The sequence below is a fragment of the Xyrauchen texanus genome, chromosome 29 (genome assembly GCF_025860055.1).
Source record: "Xyrauchen texanus isolate HMW12.3.18 chromosome 29, RBS_HiC_50CHRs, whole genome shotgun sequence".
NCBI classification, from domain to species: Eukaryota; Metazoa; Chordata; class Actinopteri; order Cypriniformes; family Catostomidae; genus Xyrauchen; species Xyrauchen texanus.
The window spans coordinates 14,636,114-14,656,845 of record NC_068304.1 but is presented as its reverse complement, the minus strand read 5'-3'; the positions used below and the strand labels follow the sequence as shown (position 1 = coordinate 14,656,845).

Here is a 20,732-nt window from a genome sequence, read left to right as displayed (position 1 = left end):
ATGGAGGGACGACGACGGGTCACCTTCCGCGTGCTGTTGGCCGGGTTGATGATGATGTTCGTCTCCATGGTGATCGCTGATTCACCTGCTGCAGGTAAGTGACATCATGGTCCGCTTCATTTGGGAAGAGAATCAGCTTACAGCCCGTGACTGGATGGGCCTCAGCACGCTTCCAAGGGGCCTCAAGATGACTTAAAATTAATTTAAAATAAGAAATATTAAAATAATACAAATAATCCTACTTAATTAAAATGCTAAAAAAACTAAAACTTTAAGATGTATGCCTGCAAATTATAAACAGACTCTTTCTAAAACTTCCAGAATAAAAAAAAAAACATGATTAATTAACCAGACACGTCTAGTTTCGGGCAAGGGGGCCTTCAAATATTGTCTTGGATAGTGGGGGGCCTTGGAATCAAAAAGGTTGAGAACCACTGTTTTAGATGACAGCAGGCTGTAAATAGGCTAAAACAGGTGCTTATGAGAAAAAACAAATTGCTAGATTTCCCAAAGTTTGTGAGGTTCATGGCATCTTGTCTTAATAAACAAGTTTAAAAAAAATAAATAATAATAATAAAATCTACCCTAAAAAAAGATGTCCTAGCTCATGAAATATGTCCTAGCTTAAAGTTTGCAAATTCATCGAGCACATTTGTACGTATATGTTACTTATTATTTTCAGGGATATATTTAAATATTTGGTACTTACTGCATCCAGATAGACCAACTTAACATGGTTTCTAATATCTCACCATTCAGACTCTATTGATACAACTGTAGTCGTAAGTCACGAGTCTCTTCTTGGATCCGTGCACATTTGCATGAGTGCTGTAAAGCAGCCGCCCAACAAGAGAGTGTGTGGGTACTGAATTGAGTACTGAATCGGTACTTTTTCTCCCCTGCTATCTGTGACCCTATCAGAACAGACCTGCGACCCAATTTCGGGTTGTGACTCACCAGTTGAGAACCACTATTGTTATATTCCATCATTGTTTACAAAATGCAAGCAAACTATTTAAGGCCTATGAGATTTCCAGATGTGTCCACTAAGAGCTTGCATCATTATAACTAGTGTTGCCAACCGTCCCGTATAATATAGAATCATCCCATATTTTTTAAATTAGTTAATATTTCCTGTATTGGCTAGTCAAAAAAAGGTTAATAATGTTAATATTATTAACAATTTTATACAGCAGACTATATAGTGAATGTGAACTCATTTAAGCAAAGTGAAGTCAGGTCCGTGAGTGGAGTAAATGAGCTTCAACAGGGAACAAAATTGCATTTCATATGAAATCCATATGGGACGCCATTTGTCCTGTATTTTAGTCTCACACCCAAACTGGAAAGAGTGTTTCGCAAACTGAGAGAAATGGACCTGAAACACACCTTTTGCATGGGTTGTGTGTGAAAGATCAATGACAATTAGCACCTGTTTTCTGTTGCGTTTTCTCTCAGAAGCAGGAGAATTTGGTCAATAAAGCATTTGAGTGTATGATAATTGTTTCATACCATTGTGATTCCAAAACACCTATTCAGGACATAGTGGGATGGAAAGAGTACTGAAAACTAATACTCAAGATAAATTATTTTAAAGTAGTTACATCTTAAAAAATGTAGTATGAGTAGAGTAAAAGTATCTGTCCTAAAATCTACTCAAGTAAGAGTAAAAGAGTAGCTCATTTAAAAGTACTCATGAGTAGTGAGTATTGAGTACTGAGTTGCAAAAGCTATGCCCCTTTAAAAACATACCCTAATTTTCATTCCCTTTTGCCAGAAAGAATAAAAAATATTGGCATTTTATAAGTGTTTGTAATTGACAACTTTTAAAATACATCACTTATCTATGATACTGTAAACGCTACATGAATCTGATTTTAAAAAATAAATAAAAGGGCAACATGATTACAGAAATGAAAAGATGAAATTTATTTTCAATATCATAATGTATGAAACAATTACATTAAAATCAGTTTATGTGTATGGTCTAAATTTCCCTTAATGCCGACTGAGAGAGTTACTGTTGCGCATAAAACATGTTCAAAACAGTGCACGAAATGCAAAAAAATTGAATTTAAATAAGCAGTTTATGCTCACCGTAGACCAAACTAACTGCGTCATCAAGACGGGCATTGGTTGAAATTATAAAGTGTATTTGATAATTTTTGTGCAAACCCGCAATTGCGCTCAAACATTAGCCGTCTGTCAATCAAACAGCACGCAGCTACAGATGTCAGGAAATAAAAAGTCAATCTTTTATATTATATCTAGATTAACCAGCCTGGGGTTGTCTTGCTATCATGATCGATATAATGAACACCCCTGGTCTAGATGTAGAACATAGGCTCAAAATTTTATCATCGATATCGATCTCTTTTTTTTTTTTTTTTTTTTAGATAAACATCAAGATTGTTTTATTGCCCAGCCTTTTTGATAACATTGCCTCAGTCTCTAACATCAGCCCAATAATCTCAGTGATAGAAAGCTAATTTAGAGGCTACATTATAGACACAGAATCTAGTAAGCACAAATATGAAATTTACCTCGATATGTTTCTTCAAATTTGCAGGATTAATGTTGATATCTGGCTTGAGCAAGTTAAACTCACATAACACAGTCATGCAATTGGCATTTTTCCTTGCGAAAATCTCTTTCAGGTTTTGAACTGTGAAAATACTTTGAGAAATACTCCACTGTTGGCACCAGATCTGTAGCTGCTGTTCAAGTTTTTTACGTGTGATTTGATTTGATGGGAGTCACACGGCTCTCCCTAGCCAATCATGTTGACAGATAAAAATAAAATCAGGACAGGGAAGAAGCGAACACAGACGGTGGGAAAATAGCACAGTAAAAGTAGTTACAGCACTTAAAATGTACTCAAGTAAAATTATAACATTTTTAAACTACTTAAAGTACAATTCCTGGGAAAAACTACTTAATTACAGTAATGTGAGTATTTGTAATTCGTTACTTTACACCCCTGAGGACATGACATTACATTGCATTGCATTTCCAGAGAGACACTCTGGACCTCTTTAACCATTGAGCACCATCTTTCACAGGAGACCCACAGAAAAAAAACAAGTCTCATATTTAGAGCTGGAATGTCACATATTTGGCTGGTAGAAAGATGGCAACCCTATTTATAACCTCATATCCTTATTTTATGTGAAATATAGAAAAACTGACATTAATGTGTTGTGTTATTTTAAAAAGCTGGCGGCATCGCTTAGACTTTGAAACTCTCAAAAGATTTGGGAGTTTCATAGTCTTCAGGTCTTTGAGGCTCTTCAAAACAGTATTTGCAATTCATCTTTACTTTTAAGTGAAATTTAAAAAGGTCAGATTCTCGTCTGCTTGTCAACGATTTTTCTTGCTTGTATGCAACTTTGTGTGTAATGGTCATAGATAACCTAGATAACCTAGTCCATGTCAGTGACTTGGATGATTATTTTCAAGAAACGCATTAATATTTGCAGATAAATGTACTAAGTTGATACCATTTTAAATAAAGTTAGGAAAGGCACAGATTGCAATTTATACGGACTGACAGATCTAGTTTATTTAAGTTATTCATGCAGACTCCTTTGTAGGCTTATGGATTAAAGAACTGTCTAATGAAAGAAAAAAGAAACTAGGCTACTGAAAGAAATTGTGCTGCTACTGTAGATGTTTTTTGGTTATAGATGAAATTTTTAGATGAAAGTTGATTCGTTTGCACATTGCAGTGTTGTCCCAAGTGCAAACTATAGAGCCATGGTAAAGTCTCTTATTCATTTTTAAAGATGTTAAAGTTTGTGGATAACATATTCAAGAAGGATTGCTTAGATCAGTTGCCAGATTAAACCCGACTGCTACTGTTTCATCCCATTACCCATTTATTCAAGATGAAAATCATTATATTAGGAGCTTATAATTTAGTCTGGTGTGCAGTATTGGACACTATTGAGCTGGTTATGCAAACCTATTTAGAACCAGATGCAAGAAATACTTTACCCAAAAAGAATATTCCATCATTTTCTCATCCTCTTGTTGTGTCAACCCCCTTTTGACTTTCTTTCTTCCATGGAACACAAGAGGAGGTGTTAGGCAGAATTTTAAACTTGGTCACCATTCACTTACTTTCATTAAATCTTTTCCAAGCAATGAAAGTGCATTTTTGGTGAACTATCAATTTATATCATAACTCTTCAGTATTTGAAAGTATTAGGGTAGTCCAAATTGCAAAACTCCTTTCTCAGGACAGGGCCACGTTCTCAAGATATTTAGTATTCACATCCATCAGATCTGAGTTGTCTTTCAAACACCAGTCTGCTGAAAATGTCTTGTCAGTTCTGTCTCATCTATTCTTGTTTGAAACCAAGACAGAATCCCTCATCTTCTTCTTCTTAGCACATTGACACCAGAGATGTTTGCATTTGCAGTCATTTACGGTTTTCCAAATTTGAGTAATTGGTGTGTCAGCTGATACATCAGGCATATTTATATGATGCAAAATAATTTCTAAAGCTTAGTGGCTTAAATGCTCGCATCATCTGGTAGCTCACAGCTGTTTTATTCAGACTTCATGCATTTTCAAATTGCGCTGCAATTTCAAGCTTTATTTGGTGCTGTGATTTTGGTCAGTCAGGTTTAAATTACCTGAAAATGATAGGAGGGGCTAGTTGTTCTTTACATTAAAGTCATTAAACAACTCTATAAAGAAGAGCCGAGACACATATTCAGCCATTTGTAAACATTCACTATTCTGAGCACATGTTGCTGTGTAGAGCAGATTGGGGGTGATGGGTGGAGTTATCAAAGCCCCACCCACCTCATTAGGGGGCAAGTGTGAGCGTCTATTTATCACTTTGTGGGGACCAAATGTCCCCATAAGGATAGTAAAACCCGAAAGTTTTGACCTTGTGGGGACATTTTGTCGGTCCCCATGAGGAAAACAGCTTATAAATCATACTAAATTATGTTTTTTGAAAATGTAAAAATGCAGAACGTTTTCTGTGAGGGTTAGGTTTAGGGGTAGGGTTAGGTTTAGGGGATAGAATATAGTTTGTACAGTATTAAAACCATTATGTCTATGGAAAGTCCCCATAAAACATGGAAACACAACAAGTGTGTGTGTGTGTGTGTGTGTGTGTGTGTGTGTGCGTGTGTGTGTGTGTGTGTTTATAAGTTCAGTCATTTCTTTTGGTCTTAGCCAAATGCCCAGCCCTCTCACCAGAACCTGTCTGCGTGTCAGTATGCTCCACATTGATGGCTTCCCTTGGCATATTGCTTAAGGTTTTAACTGGCATCTAGACATCAGCCTGCTTGTCTGCTCTGTGTTATGATGTGCATGTACAGAATTTAACCTTGAAAACAAGGTGTTTGTGACCAGAGTGAACAAAGCAACATTGACACAACCAAGAATATAAATGTGAATACAAATGTGGGTCACACCATGACCGTATTACTGTTTATGCACATAACTACTTAGTAAATGTAATTATTTTGAGTGGTGCTTGCCCATGCAGGAATCATTGCCAAGATGTTAGGCTGTTGTGGGTGATTGCCAAGGCTTTGCTATGCAGTTGCTAGGATTTTTCAAGGTGATTTTTAGGTGGTTGCTTACTGGTCCAATTAAAAAGAAAAAGCCCACCCCAGCTGACTATAATATTCAGATCCCTTTATATTGGACAGATCCCTCCTTCAAATTTCTTTTGATAATTTAATAATTCGCCAGACAAAAAACGTAATCTAATGACCTTGAAAACAAGGATATGATATAATGAAGAAATACAGAAACTCAAAAGTCTTTCTTCATGTGAAATAAGGGCTTGTGGATTTAATCGGAGAGCCTTAAAATAACATGTGAAAATGAAGAATTTTGGACAGCAATATATAATCAGGGCTGGGAAATTTAACATGTTAATTTCTGCAATAAATATTTTTGTTAATGTGCAAATCTTTCCGCAATTAATGCAGTATTCATTTTTTTTTTCTTCCTGAAACTTCATGCAATAGGAGAAAGGTGTCCCGAGGAATAGTTCCAGGCACTATTGTGTAATGGGCTTATTAATTGTGTGACGCATGCCACGGCCATAATAAACACGTCATCGGACTTACTGTACGGAGAATGATGATTTCACCCGTAAGCAGGCGAGTAATAAGGCAAGCTGCTCACTGACTTTCATCTGAACCCGTTGCAAAAAAGAAACCACCCGAGAGAGACCCAGCATATACACTATAGAGACTGAGAAGAACATGGCCGTTCAGCAAGCTGCAGATAGGTATACTTGAAGACACTGAACAAGAGCCAGAGAAATTAATAGTTTTGAGATTTTAAACTCCAGCAAATTGAACTTCAGCATTCAATATGTTTTATATCTGTATGTATAGTCTCTAATAATGCATTGGCAATGTACACCTTAGTTTCTCTTGCCAATAAAGTTTGATATGAATTGAGTGTCCATTTGATCCTATTATAAAAAATTTTTTTACTGGAAAACACCATAAGATTTTGCCCAAATTATAATTACAGCATGTCCACTGATTTTACAGCATGTATACTTCTACTTGTATCAAGGTTAATACCTATAAAAAATGTGTCTAATTAACTAGTTAATGAAAATTAATTGGTTTACATGTTTTAATCAATTCATCATCCTAAATGTAATATAATATAATATGAGATATAATATAATATAATATTTTAGCTAAATGCCTGAGCTGCTCTCATCCATACAATAACAGTGGATGGTGACCAGAGGTTATCAAACTTCAAAAAGAAAACTAGGCTACATGACTAGTAGACCTTTTTATTCCATGTTTTCCGAAGCTATAAAATAAATTTCAGTCTGTTCCTCGCACAAAGCTAAGTGGTCTGAAAATCTTGTCTTGAAAATCTTGCTAGACAACTGTAATTCTGTAATTGTATGGAGAGAAAAAAGCAGCATCAACATTTAAAAAAAATTCTCCTCTTGTGTTCCATGGAAGAAAGTCTTACAATTTTGGATTGATATAAGGTTAGTAAATGAGGATAGAATTAGATTTTTTTAGTGAACTATTCCTTAAATGTTCCAGCGATGAAAAAGCTTTCTCTCAGAATCTACACATGGTATCAGAGCTTTCAGGAGAGCATTGCTGAGTTCTTGGCATTGCATGCGGCTCAGATCAAAACTGGCTTATTACAAGTGTTGCCTCTTTAACAAGTGAAACCTGATCTGTTTGGGATGACAATGGGCACATTCATTATTCATGTCCTCTGCGGCTGGGGACGGATCAATACAACCTTGCCCATCAAAAGCCATAGGAGCTAGATACTGAGACTGACTGCTGGACAAGCAAACAAAGTCCCATTGAGGAGCTGTTGGAACTGGGACTGTTGGATTCTGGCCCCTTTGATGACCAAACTCTTGCATTTCTGAGGAGTTTGTGTAGGGATTCTGGTTTGTCTTTCACTGAGGTCAAGTCAAGTAATTTTTATTTGTATAGCGCTTTTCACAACACGCATCGTTTCAGAGCAGCTTTGCAGGAAATCATGCATCATTAAAAACAAAACAAAATCTTATTGTGATTATTGTGCAGTTTGATTAAATATGATTTGAAATTGTGTATAAAAATTAAACAATTAAATTATAACTAAATTTAGAACCCCAGTGAGCAAGCTGAAGGCGACTGTGGCAAGGAACACAAAACTCCATAAGATGTTGGTTAATGGACAAAAATAACCTTGGGAGAAACCAGACTCACTGTGGGGGCCAGTTCCCCTCTGGCTAACAGCATGAATATAATGCCAATATGTGTTATTTATGTGCATTGCAGGTTAGGGTTTTACATTTGTAAATTAAGCATTAAGGTCCTGTGTTTTAAAAATAAAAATAAAATATTTTTAATGAACTTTAAGATTAATGACTAATGTCTTTGAAGTCCATCCTGGATTAACTGCAGAAGTTCACATATATTGTCCTTTGTTTGTTGGCTGATGAAGACTTTTGTTGGCAATTAAATTATAGTCTATGTATTCCATTTCAAGAGTGTAATCCATTAATAGACAAAGGTGATGCAGGCAGAGATCAATGAGGTGCTTCGCAGTTCAACCGGCAGGTCATTTAGGTGAGGTTCAATGGGGTCCATTCTAAGTCCAAGATTCAAGTAGTGGCATATGACGTATTTGACTTACAGTTGGAGGTGGCATCAGTTCATCCTCTGAAGTCAAAAGACCGAAGTGATGTCTGGCTATCTCCTACTGTAGTTTGTCGTCATCACTCAGCGACACGTAGCAGTGGGGTCTGACACAAAGCAGAAACGGAGCTGGATCTGGCTGGCTCTGGCAACCTCGGGGTATGAATCCCGAGTCAAGACATGGAAACAAATGTAACAATATTAGCGTAGATGGCATTCAAATTTATGCAGAGTTATAGATCATGATAGATGTTTCTGGTTCCGGCAGACCCAACTAAAGCAGCCTAATTGTCAGTTGATGGATAAATTAGATGTATGCCTGGCTGAGTCTTTAGTCTAGACTTGTCTGCATCTCAAACAGTGTTAGGGAGACTTTTACATAGTTTAGGTGCCAAATATGAAAAGGATCTACCTCGTTTTGTGGATTTTGATATTCTTGGAATTATTAAAAAGCCAGAATTTTGGGATTGTAATGATCGTGATGGAATATAGCGTATCAGAAGGTCACTTAAGTAGGCTTACATGCTTTAAATGTACTGTATATTTCTGCTAAACTTATGTCTAAAAAAAATCTTTTTTTTTTAGGCTGGTCCAGCTAATGTACTTACTTGAGTTGACTGACAATGTCTGTATTTAAAAGGTAATTGGCTCTTTTACCTGTAAGGCGGGACTTCCTTTTCTACACTTACCATTTGGGGCTTGTTTTTTTTCTCCCATTCATTTTAATAAAAAGTGGTCAGTCTTTGAAACAGCTAAACAGTCTTTGTTAATATGCAGAGACAACTATAAGGATGCCATTTGTAGGTTCATTTAGCTGAAAAGTGTAAACACTGTGGAGCTATCATAATATTACTCTGTTTTTTTTTTTGAGCATTCAGACCAGTTAAAAATAGAAATATTCGCTCAATGGCGTGAGTTTGGACGGGACTATATTTTTGTCCAGCAGTGGCTGACAATGCAATGGTGCAAAAATGGCACATTTCACATTTAATATACAGTTGTGTGGAGCAGGATTTTTGACTAGTGAGATTTAATGTGGGCGGGCTACCCAGCATGACTTGGCAATTATAGAAACCGACCAATAAAAATGCAGTTGATTAGGACTAATACTCGGATTAACATAAAAGAGATTTGTTGTGTATTGCTGTACAGTGTCGTGCATGGTTACCACAAGGTGTAAAACGTTTGTGGAGGGTGTTTTAATTATTATTTATTTACATTATTAAAGCTTCTTTCATGTTCATTAAGTTTAATGAATACAATTTGTCCCCTCCAAAGAAAAAGTGTGCAATACTCTGTGTTGTTTCAACCCCATTGTTTCAGGACATCTGCTAGTAATCTGTTCATTTTTAGGGATAAAACCTCTTTAACAAGGTAGTTCTCTTACGAGAGGTTCTCTCGTATTGCGTAAGCTAGCTTACGCTATGGGAAAGATTCATCTTTTCTGAGATATTGAAGCCAAAAAATTATCCTTAATTTTTGTATCCATTGTCAACGCAGTGTGGCAGCTGCAGACCTTGAGCGGGCTAGCTAGCGAGCTCATAGGTTGCTCTGCGGCAACTGCTGCAGCCTATAGACGAGCTTGGGCGAACTCGCATCCAATGAGAGGCGTCCGCGCGCTCACTGCATCAAAGCCCGCCAAAATGGGCGTGACTAGAGTGCATATAAGCGTAGTTCGTAGGCTGGAACCCTGATTTTCATCTCTTCAGCGAAGCTCTTCGCATCGCTGACCTGGAAGCCGCGTCGTCGCTCGAGGGGCATCAAGCAAGCGTGGACAGTGCTAGAAGAAGCCGGCCGTCTCAGCCACCTTCAGCCATCCTGCGAAGCTACGCCATCCGACGACGTATCCTTTTAAAGCAAGCTAGTTCTCACGAACTATTCACAAAAGAGTACGAGCGTCTTTTTCAAGATGCCTCGCTCCACTTGCGCCTCATGTCGCGCCCTTCTCAGCACAGGAGACCGCCACATCATCTGGCGCTCTCTGCCTGGGACTGGGGCACGCAGAGCTCGCCCTCGCTGAGGGCGGATGCGATTTCTGTGAGGAGCTACCGATGTCGACCCTGCGGGCTCGACTCGAGCGCTCAAAGCAGAAACCGCCGCGCCGCTTTACCTTCAGCCGCGCAGGAAGAAGCGCCGCTCACAAAGGCTGCCGGAAACTGTGGTTGAAGCGACTGCCTCGCCGAGCCTCTCCCTCGAAGCATCGCTTTCACCCTCCCCGCCCCGGACGCCGCAGTTGCCGCCGAGCGGCCGCACTGCTGCCATCTCGGATGACGAGGCGGAGGATAAGGGCCGCTGTTCCATCATGGCTCGACAGCGAGGAGTGGTCAGGCTCCCAAGCCTCCTCCTCGGCCCAGGAATCCAGCAGGACCCGCGCCGAGTCGAGGGGAGTTAACACGCCTCCTCACACAGGCCGTCGACCGCCTCGGGCTCGAGTGGTCACCGCCCCTGAGCAGGCACCCAACAGACTCGACGGCTGCTTTCTTCAAAGCCATCGCCGCTCTACACCCGCGGCCGGGCTGCTCCCTTCCTGCCGGAATTACATACAGAGCTTGCAAAGTCGTGGAATGCTCCTTTTTCAGCCAGGACCCGTTCCCACGTCTCCACCTCTCTCGCGATCGGTGGACGGCGCCACTGAGAGAGGCTACTCATCCATTCCCCGGTCGAGGACTCGGTAGCAGCACACCTTTGTCCGCCCTCGCGAGATGGCGTTCCAAGCCTGTGCTCCCGTCTAAGGCCTGCAGAGCGACTTCCGCCTATGTTGGCCGCGCCTATTCCGCCGCCGGCCAAGCCGCATCTGCGCTGCACTCAATGGCCGCTTTACAGATCCTACAAGCAGACCTTCTTCGGAGTGGGATGAGAAAGGCAGGCACCCAGAGGCTGTTACTGATCTACGGCGCGACAGACCTCGCCCTTCGCGCTACCAAAGCTGCAGCCCAAGCTCTAGGGAAGTGCATGGCATCGCTGACTGTGACCGAGAGACACTTATGGCTAACACTAGCCGACATGGGAGAAGCAGAGCGCTCCACGTTCCTCAACGCACCGCTCTCTCCGACCGGTCTCTTCGGCTCCGCGGTGAGTGGCATTGTTGACCGCTTCTCAGAAGTCCAGAAAGCCACCCAAGCCATGAACCTCTTCCTGCCGCGTCGCGCTAAGCTCCTCTGCAGGCCGCTCACGTGACCAGCCTCCTGCACGAGCCTCTTCACAGCGCCCAGTTCAACAAACTCAGACTTCTCAGCGTCGACAGGGCGGCCGCCCTCGATCGCGTTCAGACAGCCGCCGCAGACCGCCGCCCCGCGGGCCTCGATTTAAGGTAACGCTGAAACCAGAGCAACCGAAGTCTTCCTAACTTTGTTGAACAAACGACGGCTCAGTCCCGCCGCGGCGGACCACCGTCAAAACTTTGCCCCTGTCAGTCCCCTTCTCTCAGGCTACTACAGTGGTGAATTTAGCAGCCAACAAGCCGGTGACACTGCCCGCTTGCTCTGCACTCAAACGCCGTTTTCACGGCGACCCAAATAAATCTTGTAAAGAGCAAACATGTCTTATGTGTAGAAAAAGTGCCCACAACCCAGTGTTCGCCCCTACACACAAGCATAACACATCCCGTGCCCCTATCAGAGCACGCTCTCATAAAGCGGTTACTGAACCGCTCGAGCGTCAGAGTCAATGAAGGCGCCCACAAATGCGTCGTGCGCCCATTCTCTGCCCGCTCTGTCACACGACCAGCCCTATGTGTAGAAAATGTGCCCACAATCCAGTGTTCACTTCTGCACACAAGCACTGCATGTCTCGTGTCCCCACCAGAGCACGCTCACATAAAGCGGTTACTGAACCGCTCGAGCGTCAGAATCAATGAAGGCGCCCACAAATGCGTGCGTGCGCCCATTCTCTGCCCGCTCTGTTACACGGCCAGCAAACATTCCTCTGTGTGTAAGTCCCGTGCCCATGACTATGCTTGCGCATCACGTAACAGATGTGACTCTTTCCCCATTCATTCCAATCGGAAGTCACTCACAAAACAGCCTGTTCATGCTGTCTGCGAGCAATCATGCATGAACACACTAAACGCGCTCACACATTTTGTTCAGCGCTCTGTGTGCGGCAATCAGAGCGAATTGGCCATTCACCCTCTAGCGTTACGCTTCAAAGCGTGGGAAGCTATTCCAGGGATATCCAAGTGGGTGTTAAGCACAATACAACAGGGCTATTTGCTACAGTTCGATCGCCGCCCTCCTCGCTTCAGAGCGCGGCTCGAAACCACTGTGAACACGGAAGCAGCGTGCATGCTTCGTTCAGAAATAGCAAGCCTTCTGTGCAAAAGGGCCATAGAAAAAGTGCCACCCTCTCTGAGCGAAGTCGGGGCTTTACAGCTGTTATTTTCTTGTTCCCAAGAAAGACGGCGGCCTCAGACCCATATTAGATCTCAGGGTTTTGAACAAGGTGCTTGCAAAAAGACCGCTCAAAATGCTTACAATCAGGAAACTCTTCGCGCATGTGCGCCAGGGGACTGGTTTATTTCTCTCGATCTGAAAGATGCATACTTTCAGATTCAGATAAATCCCGTCACAGGCCATTCTTGAGATTCGCCTCGACGGCCAGGTTTATCAATACACCGTCCTTCCGCTCGGCCTGTCCTTAGCACCCCGTACTTTCACGAAGTGCATAGATGCGGCGCTCGCACCCCTCGCGGAGTCAGGGTTTGCGAATTCTGAACTATTTGGACGACTGGCTGATTATGGCTCAGTCACATATGGAGCTTCTGTCTCACAGAGCAGTTCTCCTCAGCCATCTGAACAGTTTGGGTCTTGCAGTCAATTGGACCAAGAGCTCACTACAGCCCAGTCAGACCATTTCCTTCCTGGGAATAGAACTAGACTCCGTGGCAATGACGGCTCGCTTATCTACACAGCGCGACGCCGTGTTCAGCGACTAGCCGCATCTTTTCAGATGAACAGCCTCACGCCTCTGAAGAAATTCCAGAGAGTGCTAGGTTACATGGCCTCAGCCGCAGCAGTACTTCAGCTGGGTTTACTGCACATCGCTCGCTTCAGCATTGGCTAAACACCAGCGCCTCGCCGGGCTTGGGCCACAGGCCGCCAGCCCATCAAGGTGACTCAGACCTGTATATCAGCTCTGCAGCCCTGGACAGTGGCCGAATGGTATCAGCGGGGAGTGACAATGGGAGCTGTATCTCGCCGAAAAGTCATCTCGACAGACGCGTCCAACACGGGTTGGGGCGCGGTCCGCGAGGGCTCTCCGGTTTTCGGCCTATGGTCAGTTCAGGAAAAGCTCCTTCACATAAATTGTCTGGAAATGATAGCGGTCGAGTACGCGCCGCGCGCTTTCTCCCGGTCATTCAGGGTCACCACGTCCTGGTCCGTTCGGACAACAGATCTGTGGTATCCTACCTAAACCGTCAGGGCGGTGTCAGATCCAGGAACCTCTTCCATCTGACCAAACGCATACTGAGTTGGTCCCAGTGCCACCTGCGCTCGCTGAGGGCGACGCGCGTGCCAGGCCACCTGAACGACGGCCCGGACAGACTGTCCAGAGACAATATTCCCCAGGGGAATGGTCCCTGCACGCTCAAACAGTCCAGACGTTATGGCACGTATTCGGCAGAGCAGAGATAGACCTCTTTGCGTCCAAAGACAACTCTCACTGCCCTATATTTTTCTCGAAGCGAGGACGCGCTGGCCCAGGACTGGCCCAGACGCCCGCTTTACGCCTTCCCTCCCGCCTCGCTATTGCCACAGGTAATGCAGAGGATCAGGGAACGCGTCACTCGGTGCTCCTCATAGCCCCGCGTTGGGAGAATCAGACATGGTTCCCGGAGCTTACGCAGCTGTCACTGACAGCGCGTGGCCCATCCCAGTGAGAGCAGATCTCCTCTCTCAAGCTCGCGGCACAATCTGGCATCCCCACCCAGAGCGCTGGGCGCTGCATGCGTGGGTGATCAACGACTACCCGTCGCTCTGCCAGAAGGAGTAATAAACACCATCATACACGCTAGAGCCACTTCCACGAGAAGACTCTATGCGTCAAAATGGTCTGTGTTCTCAAAATGGTGCACCGACAGAGACCTGGACCCGCGGACATGTGGGGTGTCGTCGCTGCTCAGTATTTCTACAAGAGCTGCTGGATAAGGGCAGATCCCCATCCACGCTCAAAGTGTATGTGGCGGCCGTTGCGGCGTTCAGCTGAACCCCTGCACGGCCAGTCATGGGGTAAAACGAGCTGGTCATCCACTTCCTCAGGGAGCTAGAAGGATGAACCCCGCGCCCCCATCGGTTCCTATCTGGGATCTTTCTATAGTTCTCGAAACTATGAAAGCCCCCTTTCGAACCACTTCAATCCGTGGATTTGAAATACCTTTCACTCAAAACCGCTTTTCTGACTGCCCTGTCATCAGTCAAGCGTGTGGGAGACCTTCACGCGCTGTCTGTCAGCTGCGTGTCTTGAGTTTGGACCAAGTGACTCCAAGGTCATTTTAAAGCCTAGACATGGCTATGTTCCCAAGGTGATCGGTACTCCTTTCAGAGCACAGGTCATTTCCCTATCGGCGCTGCCAGCACCGATAGCGAACGCGACGCCAATCTCCTTTGCCCGGTCAGAGCACTGAGATTGTATACTGCGCGCTCCGCTGCTTTCAGACGCTCTGAGCAGCTTTTCGTTTCGTTCGGAGGGCGCACCAAAGGTCTCGCCGCCGAAACAGACACTATCTAGATGGATAGTGGACGCTATTGCTGCTGCATACGCGTCAAAAGACCTGCCATGCCCGTTGGGCATTAGGGCTCACTCCACTAGAGGCATGGCATCCTCGTGGGCATGGTCCAGCGGGATTTCCATTCACGACATATGTGTGGCAGCGGGATGGACTTCCCCTCCACCTTTGTCAGATTTTACAATATGGAAGTGCCCGCTCTGCAGGCAAAACTACTAGCGGTTTAATACGATACAGCTCCCTGGTGAGCTGCACTGATGGGACACATTCCACACAGACCGGCACCGCCGCTCTGTCGTTCCTTCCCACTATGTGCTTATGTATTACACAATCAATGACCCACATTCTTGCCGGCCAAATATTATTTCCCCACTCATAAGGGCTCCCCGGGTCCCCCTTAATTCCCTGGGGCTCATACAGTGGATGCTTGGCGCGACGGCGTTGACAATGGGTTCCCGTAGCGTAAGCTAGCTTACGCAATACGAGAGAACCTCTCGTAAGAGAACGTATCGGTTACCTAACGTAACCTCGGTTCTCTCTAGATGAGGGAACGAGTATTGCGTGGTCGGCCGTGCTCGCGCCACGCAGCGACTTTTCGCTTCAGTCAATGAAAACCAGGGTTCCAGCCTACGAACTACGCTTATATGCATTCTAGTCACGCCCATTTTGGCGGGCTTTGATGCAGTGAGCGCGCGGACGCCTCTCATTGGATCGCGAGTTCGCCCAAGCTCGTCTATAGGCTGCAGCAGTTGCCGCAGAGCAACCTATGAGCTCGCTAGCTAGCCCGCTCAAGGTCTGCAGCTGCCACACTGCGTTGACAATGGATACAAAAATTAAGGATAATTTTTTGGCTTCAATATCTCAGAAAAGATGAATCTTTCCCGTAGCGTAAGCTAGCTTACGCAATACTCGTTCCCTCATCTAGAGAGAACCGAGGTTACGTTAGGTAACCGATACGTTTTCCACAGTCTCAGATTTTACATTGATTGAGCATCATTCTCTTTTTACAGCCCACATTGACGTACACACAAATCTAAAAGCTCTGGTATGCTCTGATGCCTAGCGATAGGTTTTTAGTCCTTGTTTTTAGCATGTGATCTGGACAAGCTGCCCAGCTTCAGCCAACAAAATGTGAACAAAGTAAAGCTGATGTTTGTGTATTTGTCCATCATAAATAGAGGCAGGTGTCTTATTCTGTCTGTGTTACACTCAACATACAGCAGACAGCTGGTGTATTTTTCTTTTTGTTATAATTCATTGAGGAATAGCTGATCATAAAGTAAAAATAAAAAAAAAATGACTGTACTTCAAATTACAGATCAGGACTCTATGCTGAGTGCTGTAAAGTTGGTCCATAATACTTGTATGCTATACCCGCAGTCTATACTCTATACAGTATATCTACAGTATATTCTATATGTACTGTATTGTAAGTTTAAAGATATGATAGCTTTGCCTGGCTGAGTAACATCAGACAGACATTTTAAGTAAATATTCACAGAAAATATTTCCTTCCACAGTAGCTTGCAAATCTCATTCAAGCCTCAGATTTGCAGTGAAGCATGCAAGAATGAATGCCTAATGGCATCATTGACATCAAACATGGTGTGGTATGTATTGATGCTCCTAGATCGAATTTACACAAGAGCAAATGAGATTTCAGACTACTTTTCTAGCCCCGATTCTGCCGAGTGAGTGACAGACTTTGTTTTGTAGAGTAGTCACTTGAAGCGACACTATTTTAGTGTCGATTCCGCTTTTTTAGCTGAATCTATTTTAGTTATTAGTCAAAGGAACAGATTGAATGGAGGCCTGTGAGTCTGAGATAGCTCCCAACTCATGTCAGAGATATCACGCAATAGCAAGCAGCCTATTTTAAACTACCCATTTAACCATGACCTCCAAAAGAGATCTGTATACTGATATTTCATTCATCTCATTTCATTGTCTTTGTTTTAAGTGCAGAGTTTAGTCTTTTTTCTTATTTATATTTTCTTATAAATATTTGGTTGATTAATACTGATTCTAAGTTCAGTTACTCCATAAACAGGCAACATGTATGGTTCTGTGATTGACTATTGCAAGGTATTGTGAACTGTAGTTGAGGTAGCTGTGAAAGCCTGATAGAAGGTTGACATGGAGGCCCATATTGCACTGGGCTGATATCTCTGTACGGTTCAACTCACTCCTGGATTCTCACACTCAACAGATGGTTACATCTGAGCACAGCCAGGTTTATGGGGAATTAATGTACCAAGCTCTCACAAAATGTATAACATTAAAGAAAATAAATCATAGATTTGTGAGAAATCTTTTGGTAAGTCATCAGAATTGTTGACACTAATTTATACAATTGAAATCTCTTGCAATGTAATCAATACTTGACATTTTACAATCAGATATCATAAAATACCTATCCTCAACCAAATCTCAAGAGATCTCTTTAATATCTTGGTTGTTTCTCATATACAGGTATGAGATCAAATGGAGACACTAGCTGAAATCTCCTGCTTCATAGATACTTCTGGAGAGAAAAAAATCAGTAATCTCACTCGATTGTCCTATATAGTTTCAGAAGAAGTCTAAATGATCACAAGCAGTGGTCAGATTTGCCAGTCAGGGATTTCACGATGAACTCATATTTTTCATCAAAAGTTTCTCAAACCAAATTATCTGATCTATGCTGTCCCTGTTACTTTTATACTCTTAATATGATGGTATTTACACTTGTTCGCTTCATGCGTTTTTATAGATCGGATTTCTATTCGATTGAATGAGCACATTCCATTTGCACTTGGCTGTGCTCATTGTAAGTGTTTAGTTTCAGTTTAGTCAGTGATCTGCATCAAATAAATTAAGAAAAAAGTTCTGACTCTCCTACAACATGCATCCGTTTTGGAATTTGTATTATTTATTGCACGACGCAAGTCCTATGCAAATACTTGATAGCAGCTGTTATGTTTCACATTTTGCCTATGCTGTCGTAGCACTGTTTGGGCAGAATAAAATTTGCATAGCTTGAACAGCCAGATGCATTTACACTTGACCGAGTTTCTTCTGGAATGCGCCCCAAACCATCTCCATGTCTCGAATCCGCCTTGGAGGGCATTTACACGTGGTCTTTTCATGATCGAATAGCAATCTGATCTGTAAAAATGCATGAAATTACCAAGTGAAAATGCCCCCTATATATTAACAATATTATTATTTGTCCTTATATTTATTGTTCTAATAAATTTAAGAAGAAACATCTGAGACAGTTCTCAAATAATAAAATGAAACCACTGACAACTCAGTCTCAATTCACATGAGCAATGAAAGAGTAACCTCAGAGAAATAAATTGTTCCTCTGGGCTTTTATAATTGTTCAGTTATTTCTTGCTCTTGGGAAAACATCCCACCTGATCAAGTTTCATTGTTTAGAGGTGTTTCACTGAGCCATCTCTACAGGACTCTGGCGGTTGTGTTGCTAAAAGGTCCAGAAGTTTATACAGCGAGTTGAGTCCAGCCCTGAATATGAAGCCTGCAGTGACACAGTCTTAAGGGCCACTCCGGTTACAGGCCTGGACATCCTGTCTTCCGAAGAAGGCTGAGGGAGTGAGGGGGGAAACGTGCAGAGAACTTGAGCGTTCTCCAGTGAATTACACAATACACCAGCTATGGTAAAGTCTGCTCCTCTGGAGACTATCACAATGTTAGGATTTAAAGTGTGTCCCCACCTTCCTCATTACTTTCCCTCCCCTTTATCAGTCGCTCTGTCTCTCTCTCTCTCTCTCTCTCTCTCTATGACACAGTTGAATTGATCCTATGTTTTTAATCTTTCTCGTTGTTAGACTCCTTTTTTATTTTATTTTTAAAGGGAAAGCTTGCCCAAAAATAAAAATACTGTTATTTACTCACCCTCATTTTAGTCCATGCCCATACTAATTACTTTCTTCCTTCCATGGAACACAATGTTAGGCAGTATGTTAGTCTCAACCTATTCTATAATGAAAGTAACTGGTGACTGAGAACGTCATTCTGCCTAACATCTTTTTTGTTCCATATTAAGTCAAGCGCCAAGTGTTTTTCATCTTTGCCACATTACCTGATTTGCATAATTCCTTAAATGATTGGGGTGCTTAAACAATACCGATAGTACATGCTAATAAACAACACTATCAGTGAGTTTGGTTTGTTCATATTGAATTCCCCCTGGAGTGTTTATGGTGACCAGGGTAGGGTTGCCCCTGCTGTACGTAAATTCTCACGTAAGTTGGGACATAAAGCTCACACTAAGGGCTTAGTAACTACTAGTTAGTTTGTAACTAACTCAGTGTTAATTCGGTTGCACCACCTGTTCTTAAGGCAGAATTTAATTATTAGGTCGTAAGCTCTCCGTAAAGTGATGCGTTTTATTTGTAATCCAATCAGCAGCCTTCAAATTTGTAAACAGGAACCGCGCATCATTTCAAGCTGCTGCCTTGCATGAACTGTCAAAACAAAGACGTACAATCTAAAAAGTTATATAAACACATTACACATTTAATTTAAAATAATGTAACACAACACACACTTGGAGGCTTGGAGAGAGTGCGCCGTTTCGGTCTGTTTCATGTTGGATATCAGTCGATATCAAATCAGTTATCCGCATTATTCCCTCTCTTTTAAACCGCAAACGAGCATATATGTCGACATCATCAAAAATATCCAAAGGATGATGTCTGTCTCATAAAACTCGTAGACGAATTTGCGGTTCATTATCTTCATTATCAATGATAATCTCATCGATGTACTCTAATCTGGCTGCCATCTCATTCCATCCATTAATTTTTCATTTCGTTTATACTTAAGGTTACATCCTACGTACGTTAAATGGTGCAATGCTGAAATATTTAGTAGTGCGTAAATTGTGACTTAGTGCCCATTTACGCAAGAGCTAGGCTAAGTTTGAATTTACGCACAGCTGGTGCAACTGGCCCCAGGAGCAGACATGACCTCAGTCAGATCAGTGGCAACAGGCAGAGAAACACAGTTTGGCCTGACATGACTCTGCTCTGCTGTACCATGTTAGTTAACATGTTCCAGCCTGGTTTTACTCAAAACACAGTCAGACTTTGAACCCAAACCAACATCACCAGATGTTATTCTGTCAAATTCTGTCAATTCTTATGGATTTTGTGTCTGTGTTCGTAAAGTTGTCTCAGCCTTGTGCTTATAATATCCAGAGTGTTTGTGAAATGAGGGAAGCCACTAGTGTACTATCTTTACCCTGTTCTCAAACCCTTATTTTCTGTCAGTCCATACCGAGTGCTTTGTTTTTGTTTTTGTTCTTGGTTTTCTACTGTTTCAACTGCATGTATTTTAGCACTGCACCCGTTTCTCTCTTTTTTCTTTTCTTTTATTTGTGCTTTTATGAGACTGGACGTCTGAGTGGTGTCCGGAGAAGAGCATAGGATTTATAGACAATTGGAAGATTTTTTTCGGTATACCTGACCTCTTAAAGAGAGATGGACTCCATCCCTCCAGGGAAGGTGCCACTCTTCTCTCTAGTAATTTGGCTCATAGTCTTAATAGTGATAGTGTTTGACTAACTGGGGCCCAGGTCAGGAAGCAGACAAACTGTTTATTAGAACATCTGCTAGCTGCCTTGAGATGTTACACAGGTCACATAAACTACAACACATAGCGACTGTATCGCCTTGATATCATGTAGAGAGACTTTGTCTGTTCCCCGAACTACCAAACACAATACCCTCACTAAATAATTTTGAAAAATTTGTATTATGGTCAAACTTGAAAAGAAATTAAGATAAACATATAAAGGTAGGGCTACTAAACATTAGATCTCTTTCAACCAAAGCACTGT

At 42.5% G+C, this 20,732-nt stretch overlaps 1 protein-coding gene across 1 annotated transcript in view; it reads left to right on the top strand.

The window, feature by feature from the left end:
- Positions 1 to 20,732, top strand: part of LOC127623004 (UPF0606 protein KIAA1549-like) — a 76,868-nt gene continuing 56,136 nt past the window's right edge. Inside the window, exon 1 of the mRNA XM_052097224.1 lies at positions 1 to 94. Within this exon, the coding sequence (XP_051953184.1) occupies positions 1 to 94 (94 nt within the window). The remainder of the gene's footprint in view (positions 95 to 20,732) is intronic.